Source organism: Terrapene carolina, unplaced genomic scaffold (genome assembly GCF_002925995.2).
Source record: "Terrapene carolina triunguis isolate 2854851 unplaced genomic scaffold, T_m_triunguis-2.0 Scaffold1038, whole genome shotgun sequence".
Lineage (NCBI taxonomy): Eukaryota > Metazoa > Chordata > Testudines > Emydidae > Terrapene > Terrapene triunguis.
In genome coordinates, this window is record NW_020665389.1 from 2,011 (window position 1) to 10,947 (window position 8,937).

Below are 8,937 nucleotides of genomic sequence, written 5' to 3' on the forward strand. Positions count from 1 at the left end.
GGGCTCGGGGGGGAGGGCAGAAGGAGACAGGGTGGGATGGGGGGAGATGTGAGGCGACACTGAGGAGGGGCAGGGGGCGGGGCAATGGTAGCTGTGAGGCTGTGGCAGCACTTCACTCCCATCCTGGGCGAGGCCAGCCCTGCTCTCTCCCATTGCTGTCGCCCACCCCCCGGCACTCAGGCTTGGCACAGCGGCTGCTCTGCCATGACAGAGGGGCAGGCGAGCCACATATGAGCCAATGGCTGTGACTCGGTGCAAGGGGTGGCAGCGCCACTTAGGTTCGTTTCCCCCGGTTGCCGGGGACCTCCCGGGATGGGGACCCTGGACTCGATCAGCTGCAATCTCTACCCACGAATCGGCATGACCCCCTGCTCCGAGAGCCCCATCCACCTGGGCCTTAGTCATCTGAAACACCCCCTCACAAGCCTCCGCAGCCAGCCCGTCTCCGCTCTCCTAGCAGGGCGAGCTTTGCGCTGGCATCAGGGGAAGGGCGTCCAGAGCAAGGGAGTCCCCAGCAGAGAGCTGGGCCTGTGCAAGGCTCTGGGAGCAGGGTGACTCCCCCCTTTCCAGTGACGTCAGCGGGGAAACTCCCAACTGACGCCAGACCCTGACCCCCACCCTAAATCCCGGCCTGGCGCTCCGTCGCCAAGGGCTTGGATTCTGGTGCGCCCAGCCGAGCGCACAGGGCCCAGGAAGGTAAATACTCCCCTCTGAGGTGCTGCTGGGTCCCATCCCCTCACCACCAGGGCTGCGAGTGGGGTCTCAGTCCCTGTAGCTGTCGAGGACACCCCCCACATATGTGTCGTTCATTGCGCTCCAGCTGGCCCTGGCGAGGGCACTAGGGAGTTGAGTTGCTGCCCCTCAAGTCCAGGTCTCCCCACTGAAAGGTGCATTGGTTCTCACCTCTCTTCCCTTTAGGACTGGAAGCTGCCCCCTCCCACACTGTCCCCAGGCAGGACGTTCCAGGTGGGGGAAGCTGCTATTAGATGGTTATTTTATGATTGCACTGCCCCCCATGAGCAACTGGGGGAGCGCAGGGCTGTGGGTGGGGAACGATCATTATCCCTCCGCTGTACCGTTCACAGCCCTGAACCAGGCCCCTCTCCCGGAGGGTATCGCAGTGCAGAAGTGTGCTAGGGAGAAGCTGAGCAATCGGGGGGTGAGGGGTGATCACAAACAGATCCGGTGCCCATCCTGCAATAGGCTTGGCAGAATCGTCTCCTTCAGCGGCTCTGGCCTCTGTTCAGCATTCAGTAGCAGTTGCCAGGATCCGGGGTCCACTCGCATCCCGAACCGGTGGGTTGATCCCCCCCTCACAGTCTCTTGCCACCCTGCCCAGTAGCACCTGCTTTGGCTAAGAGGCTGGAAAAGCAGTGAACTGGCTCTAGGGTCTCTGGGCGTGGAGATGGGCACGTGCTGGAGCCAGGGCTTCCGGGAACGGGAAGGGGAGAATGGGGACAAATCCAGACAAACGTCTGAGCCATCGGGCACTGATTTGTGCCTGGGAACCTTGAGGGGTTTGGCCAGTGGTGCAGTGGGGCGGGGGAAGCAGGAGCTTGGTCAGAGCTCAGCCCCATGGGCTCTCCTACCTGGAGTCTGGTCATTCGCAAACTCCTTCGTACGCGAGGCGAGCGAGTAGATGGGCGCGGAGCGATAGGCCCATTTCCCTGCCTTCTCTGGAGAATATCGACCTGAAACAAAGAGGGAGGATAATATTGGAGCATAGACAGGAGGGGCACGCTCCATACCCCACTGATTGGCACACCGTGGACTGAAGCAGCTGGGAGCTCACAGATAGCCAGCGCTCCAGTCCTATGCCCTACAGCACCCCCTGCTGGCACAGGCTGAGGCCGGAGTAGCTGGGAGCTCCCCCCACAGCCAGCGCTCCTGCCCTGCTCCCCACAGTGCCCCCTGCTGGGAAAGGCCAGGGCTGGAGCAGCTGGGAGCTGCCACACAGCTAGTTCTCTTGTGCTGCTCCCTACAGCGCCTCCTTCTGGGAGATGGTGGGACTACAGTAACTAAGAGCTCCCCCCCATCTAGTGCTCCTGCCGGGCTCCCTGCGCAGTACATGCAAGTCTGCAAATATCAGAAGAGTGTGAAGCCCAGGAAAGAGAGGGATTAGCAAGGAGGATACACAAAGTGGGAGGGGAATTAGGAGGAATGGGATAGAATGAACAAGAAGGGAATTTAGGCTGACTCTCAGGATCAGTCCTTGGCAGTGATATCTATGGGGCTGGGGAATCATATCTCGAGGGTAACATAAGAACATAATGGCCATAGGATCAGTCCAATGGTCCATCTAGCCCAGTGTCCTGTCTTCTGACAGCGGCTGGTGCCAAACTCTTCAGAGGAAATGAACTGAACTGGGCAATTTATCAAGTGATCCATCCCGCATCATCCAGTCCCAGCTTCTGGCAGTCAGAGGCTTAGGGACACCCAGAACGTGGAGTTACATCCCTGACCATCTTGGCTAAAAGCCACCGATGGCCCTATCCTCCAGGAACTTATCTAGTTCTTTTTTGAACCCAGTTATACTTTTGGCCTTCAAAACATCCCCTGGCAACGAGTTCCACAGGTTGATAATGAAAATGAACATGCATCGGTCTGCTCTGCTTTGGATCATTATCAAGCAGAACCCGTCATCAGCATGGAAGCACGTCCTCTAGAATGGCGGTTGAAGCCTGAAGAAACATATGAATCTTTAGCGCATCTGGCACATAATATCTTGCGACGCCGGCTACAACAGTGCCATGAGAATACCTGTTCTCACTTTCAGGTGACATTGTAAATAAGAAGCGGGCAAACTTGTTTGTCTGAGTGATTGGCTGAAGTAGGACCGAGTGGACTTGTAAGCTCTAAAGTTTTACATTGTTTTATTTTTGAATGCTGTTATTTTTTGTACATAATTCTACATTTGTAAATTCAACTTTCATGATAAAGAGATTGCACTACAGTACTTGTATGAGGTAAATTGAAAAATACTATTTCTTTTGTTTTTTAGAGTACAAATATTTGTAATCAAAAATAAATATAAAGTGAGCACTGTACACTTTGTATTCTGTGTGTAATTGAAATCAATATATTTGAAAATGTAGAAAACATCCAAAAATATTTAAATCAGTGGTATTATATTATTGTTTAACAATGCGATTAATCACATGATTAATCGCGATTAATTTTTTAATTGCACGATTAATCATGATTAATTTTTTAATCACGCGATTAACTGCGATTAATTTTTTAATTGCTTGACAGCCCTAATCTTTTTCTTTTTAGACGCTATGACCAGAACTGCACACAGTATTCAAGGTGTGAGTGTACTATGGATTTATATAGTGGCACTATGATATTTTCTGTCTTTTCTGTCCCTTTCCTAATGGTTCCTTATATTGTTAGCTTTTCTGACTGCCACTGCATATTGAACAGATGTTTTCAGAGAACTATCCACAATGACTCCAAGATCTCTCTCTTGAGTGGTAACAGCTAATTTAGAGCTCATCATTTTGCAAGTATAGTTGGAATCATGTTTTCCAATGTGCATTACTTTGCATTTATCAACATGGAATTTCATTTGCCATTTTGTTGCACAGTTTTGTGAGATCCTTTTGTAACTCTGTCATCAGCTTTGGACTTAACTATCTTGAGTAATTTTGTATCATCTGCAAACTTTCCCACCACACTGTTTACCCCTTTTCCAAATCATCTATGAATATGCTGAACAGCACAGATCCCAGTACAGATCCTTGGGAGACCTCGCTACTTACCTCTCTCCACCATGAAAACTGACCATTTATCCCTACCCTTTGTTTCCTATCTTTTAACCAGTTACTGATCCATGAGAGAACCTCCCCTTTTATCTGTCTTACTTGGCTTAAGAGCCTTTGGTGTGGGACCTTTTCAAAGGCTTTCTGAAAGTGCAAGTACACTATAGCCACTGGATTACCCCTATCCATATGTTTGTAGACCCCCTCAGATAACTCTAATAGATTGGAGAGGCATGATTTCCCTTTACCAAAGCTGTGTTGGCTCTTCCCCATCAAATCATGTTCATCTCTATGTCTGATCATTCTGTTCTTTACCACAGTTTCAACCAATCTGGCTGCACTTGAAGTCAGGTTTACCAGCCTGTAGTTGCCAGGATTGCCTATGGAGCCTTTTTTTAAAAAAATCGGCTTTACAGGGAGCTCCAGGGCCACCCGGGGGGGGGGAGTGGGGCAATATGCCCCAGGCCCTGGGCCCCGCAGGGGCCTCCATGACAGTTTTCAGGGCCCCCTACAAGAGTTTTTGGCGGGTCTTCGGCGGCAGGTCCTTCAGTGCCGCCGAACACACCTGGAGCGAAGACCCGGAGCTTCTTCTGCTCCGGGTCTTCAGCGGCAATTCGCCAGCGAGGGCTTCTTCCGCTCTGGGTCTTCGGCGGCAGTTCGGCAGCGGGTCCTTCACTCGCTCCGGGTCTTCGGCGGCAGTTCGGTGGCGAGGGTTCCTTCCGCTCTGGGTCTTCGGCGGCAGTTCAGCGGCGGGTCCTTCACTCACTCCGGGACCCGCCGCCGAAGTGCCCCGAAGACCCGGAGCAGAAGGACCCCTGCCACCAAAGACCTCAGGCCCCCTGAATCCTCTGGGCGGCCCTGGGGAGCTCTATCACTCGGGACAAACACACCTGGATTGTACAGAGCCCTGGAGCATGGACTGGAAGCAACAACCCTGTGCTGATATTTTCCATCACAGACATCAAATCACACACACACACACAAATCAAGCCACACCCACATAGCTTGGCTATATACAGCATGTGAGAAGGGGACAGACTGACCTGGCCCGGGGGTCAGGAAGGGCATCAGATCCCTGGGACGGCCATAGATGGAGTAGGCAGGGTTACCATCTTTGCCCTTCATGGTCATCTTGGCTGGCACCATGTACTTGGGCCCCGGGGAGCACTCATCCTGCAGATGGAGGCGGCGGATGCCGAAGCTGTACGCAGGGGCTCGGTAGCGGGAGGGGTCGTGAAGGGGGTAACCTGCAACAGAAAGGAGAGATAGAGCCAGGGCACAGAGGGCATGGGCCAGATAGTGAGAGCTCCCAAGCCCAGCCCTGAAGGGATCGTGGGGCATGGCAGAGCTGTCTCCACACAGGCCACTGGGGCAGGCATGGACCCCAGCCCAGACCTGAGAAGGGCAAGGGGAGGGGAGAGCTCCGGGTGGGTGAGCAGCACAGGTCTTATTGTGTAGGAAAAGCAGTGAGTGGGGGAGAAATAAGAGATCCCTTGGTGCAAGGGGGCAAGGTGAGGGGTGCCCTTGGGGCGAGCTCGGGGTGGGTGAGCAGCCCCATTCGGCTGCGGGTGGAGAGCGCCCCCAAAGCAGAGCATTGGGCATGTGCATGGAGCTGCCAGCTGGCCCTTGTGTCCCTCTCTCCATGATGCTGGTGGGGAGCCCCGGCCCACCTCTCCTCACGGAGCCTGTGAGGGCTCCTCGCTGACACTCTCTCTCACCTACGTTTGTGGGGAGCCCGTACTTGGGCCCGGGACTGCTGTAGAGAGCAGCGATGGGCCCTCTGGGCCGGTGGGGTCTCCATGTTCCCACCCAGACGTCAGCAGACATGCTGGATTCCCGGTGTTTTCCCACAGCTGGTAAGGAGACAGAGAGCCCCGGTTAGGGAGAGGGCTGGGGAGCAGAAACAGCCCTTTGCCCGCCCATCCCTCTGCAATACACAGGTTGGCCTGTCACACTCCAGTAGGGGGCAGCAGCACACCTACAGCTAATACTGGTCTACTGGTTAGAGCAGGGGCCTGGAGGTCAGGCAACCTGGGATCTCTTCCCAGCTTTTCCAGCCTCTCTGCATGACCTTGGGCAGATTGCTTTACCTCAGGGTGCCTCTGTACAATGGGGACATTGTCTTTGGATGGCTGTTTGAGATGCTCGGATGAATGGTTCCCTGCACCAGGATCGTTATTTTTCATCAATCGGAAGAGAGAACTGCTATGGGAATGGCCCCATCACACTTCGGCCGGGGGAGGGCAGCACGCACACAGCTCACCGAGAGAATCAGCTTTAGCCAGAGGACCCAACACACTGCAGCAGGGGCAGCAGCACCCATACTTCAGGAGTCCTGTCCCCCAGGGGCTAGTGCAGAATTGGTGGGCAGACCTGGGCTCTCACTAAGGTGACACAATCATCCTTGTCCCACACCTGCGCTCTGCTCTAGCTCAGGAATTCTCCTTTGGGGATGAAGCTTTCTCTGCCGGGTCTCAGGTCCTAAAGAGGAATCGGTTGGGAAGTTGCCGCTGTTCCTGAGTCACTGGGTCTGCAGAAGCAGTCGCTCCGTTGCAGGAGAGATTGCCTGTTGGATTGGAGCACATCAAGGAAGGATCCTACTTTTTCTCTGCTTTTTTTGTCCCCGTTCGAGGCTCTCTGGACTGCTTCTACCATACCCAGTGGTGCATTAGAGACCCCCCCCCAGGGAGACCTGTGCCGGTACACAGAGGTAAAGGCACTTGTGCAGTGAGATGCCACGCTGGGATACAGCACTAGAGCTCAGCAGCAAGGTGGACTAGCGTGGCTCGTCTCTACTGGGCTACTGCACCCGCTCCGCACCTGACGCTCACATCCAAGGATCACACCGGCTATCAGGAAGGTCTAAGGGGACGAACTGCACAAGGAGACAAGATCAGCAAGGCCAATGAGCCTCTACCTGCTGGGATTTCCTGAGGCAGAGCCCTCATAAGGTTTGCCCCAAGGAGATCCTGCGTGCTCTCCCTCTCTCTTTTATCCAGTTACTATGGCATCAGGGACAACAAACAGATGCTGCCCTTAAGCGGTGGGTGGAGCCAGCTGTGGAAAGTTCATTTCCAGAGTGACTAGAGACCAATGTCTGGGAGCTCCAGGGCTCCGATTCCGATTCCGGCAGAGGCCTGAGGGAGTCCCAGCCCCAGAACAGGCAGAGAACACACCATTTTTCAGAGGAACAGCTGCTGCTGACCGCACACCAGGGCCCCTGCAGTGCTGCCTGATCTCAAGTGCTGGGCACGCTGCTGCTGTTGATGCACACGTTCAGGAGAGGGTGGGGAAGAAAGGGCATGTAGCTAAAGAAGAGGCCAGGGCATCAGGACTCCCAGGTTCTCTCTCTGGTTGTGCCTCTGACTACCCGTCTCCGGGCCTCAGTTTCCCAATACGTAAAAAGGATAATGATATTGATCCCAGGGGCTAATTCATTCACATCTGTAAAGCACTCTGAGATCTTTGGCTGGGAGACCCTAGAGAGGGAAAAGGATCACTATGATATATTGGTAACGCTGGAAATACAGAGGCAGTGACCGCGAAGGGATGACCCCCAGCAGGAAAGTTACAAGGGCTAGGATCAGCCCTGGGGTTGGAGAGATTTGCTCAGTACGCACTGTGTGGAGAGGAGGCTCAGAAAGAACAGCTGCTCCCGCTAGTCCCAGGAGTCCAGAAGCAGAACTGGGGGCCCTGGGAGATCTGGGGGGGCCAGGCAGGGGTATCCCTGGGAGATCTGGGGGGTATGGGCAGGGAGCTGGGGGCCCTGAAGATCTGGGTTGCAGGCAGGGAGCTGGGGAGCAGGACAGGGGTGTCCCCAGGAGATCTGAGGGTGCAGGCAGGGAGCTGGGGCCCCAGGGGACATGGGGGTGCAGGCAAGGAGCTGGGGGCCCCAGGAGGATCGAGGGGATTGGGCAGGGAGCAGGGGCCCCAGGGGACATGGGGGTGCAGGCAGGGAGCTGGGGGCCCCAGGAGGATCGGGGGGGTTGGGCAGGGAGCTGGGGGTCCCAGAAGACATGAGGGTTCAGGCAGGGAGCTGGGGCCCCAGGGGGATCGGGGGGGAGGGTGCAGGCAGGCAGATGGGGCTCCAGGGGGATCGGGGGGTGCAGGCAGAGAGATGGGGGCCCCTGGGAGATCAAGGGGTGCAGGCAGGGAGATGGGGGGTCGGGGGGTGCAGGCAGGGGGGAAATGGGGGCCGCAGGGGGATCGGGGGTTCGGGCAGGGGTGTCCCCGGGAATCCGGCCGCGGGAGGGATGGAACGCAGCCGCGTCAGCTCACACCGAACACTGACCTGGATGCGGACCCGAGAGAAGCCTGCGGCGGGGCGCAGCGGACCCGAGGGAAGCCTGCGGGGGGGGGCGGCGGCCGCAGCACTGAGCCGGGCGGCGGCGGGGCTGGGATTAACCCCGCTCCCTCCCCCCCCCATTGTTTACAGCGTCTCCCGGCAACCAGCCCGGTCCGCGCCGCCCCCGCCCGCTGCCTCCCGGCAACGGGGCCGGGTACCCCCGGCAGAGACCCCCCCCCTCGCCCGGCCCCCGCGGCCCACGTGGGGGACCCGCCCCCCAAGGATCCTCCCGGGGTCCCCAGCAGCCCCCACCCCCTCGGGCTCTCGCTCTCTGCTCCCGCCCTGCTGAGCCCGCCCATCACCCTGGTATCGGTCACCTGGGGTCCCCCCCCAGTGCCCAAGCCCAGCTCAGCACGGATCGGGCCCCTGGGCAAGCTGTGGGGGAGCCCCTAGGAAAGGGCTCCAGAGAGGGACTCACAAACAGGAGATCTGGGGCAGGGCTGGAGCCACAAGGCCAGCCGCTAAGCTAGGACTGGGGGCCCCGGCCCCTTGCCCTGCCCCCGTGGGGGGAAGGGGCCGTGCAGGAATCTTGCGGCCACATGGAGGACAACCCCAGACAGTAACAAGCGGGGGTGGGTGCCGTGCGCCTATGTCGCCTTGTGATCACCATTCCCGCTGCCCGGTAAGGTGGCACACGAGGCGCAGAGTCACCCCTGGGTGCAGGGCAGTCCGAGCCATTGCCCTACAAACCAGAGCTGTGTAAGGCAACCGCTGGCATGAGGCCACCACAGGTGACGAGCTCCCAGGAATCGGTTGGGCCCAGTCAGACAGCCTAACCTACAGCCGAGGGAAAAGTGCCACTCAAGTGTGGGCGCCAGTGACTGGGGG

The 8,937-nt window shown here is 57.0% G+C and overlaps 1 protein-coding gene across 1 annotated transcript in view; it reads right to left on the reverse strand.

Annotated features, from left to right (window-relative positions):
• The window catches only part of LOC113408206 (outer dense fiber protein 3-like), a gene marked incomplete at its 3' end in the record, with an annotated part of 9,956 nt that extends 1,865 nt beyond the window's left edge, over window positions 1-8,091 (reverse strand). Inside the window, exons 1-4 of the mRNA XM_026661360.2 lie at window positions 8,056-8,091; window positions 5,483-5,617; window positions 4,808-5,011; window positions 1,590-1,691 (exon numbers count right to left, since the gene is read on the reverse strand). Coding sequence (XP_026517145.1) covers window positions 1,590-1,691; window positions 4,808-5,011; window positions 5,483-5,591 — 415 coding nt within the window. The remainder of the gene's footprint in view (window positions 1-1,589; window positions 1,692-4,807; window positions 5,012-5,482; window positions 5,618-8,055) is intronic.
• Window positions 8,092-8,937: the final 846 nt, after the last annotated feature.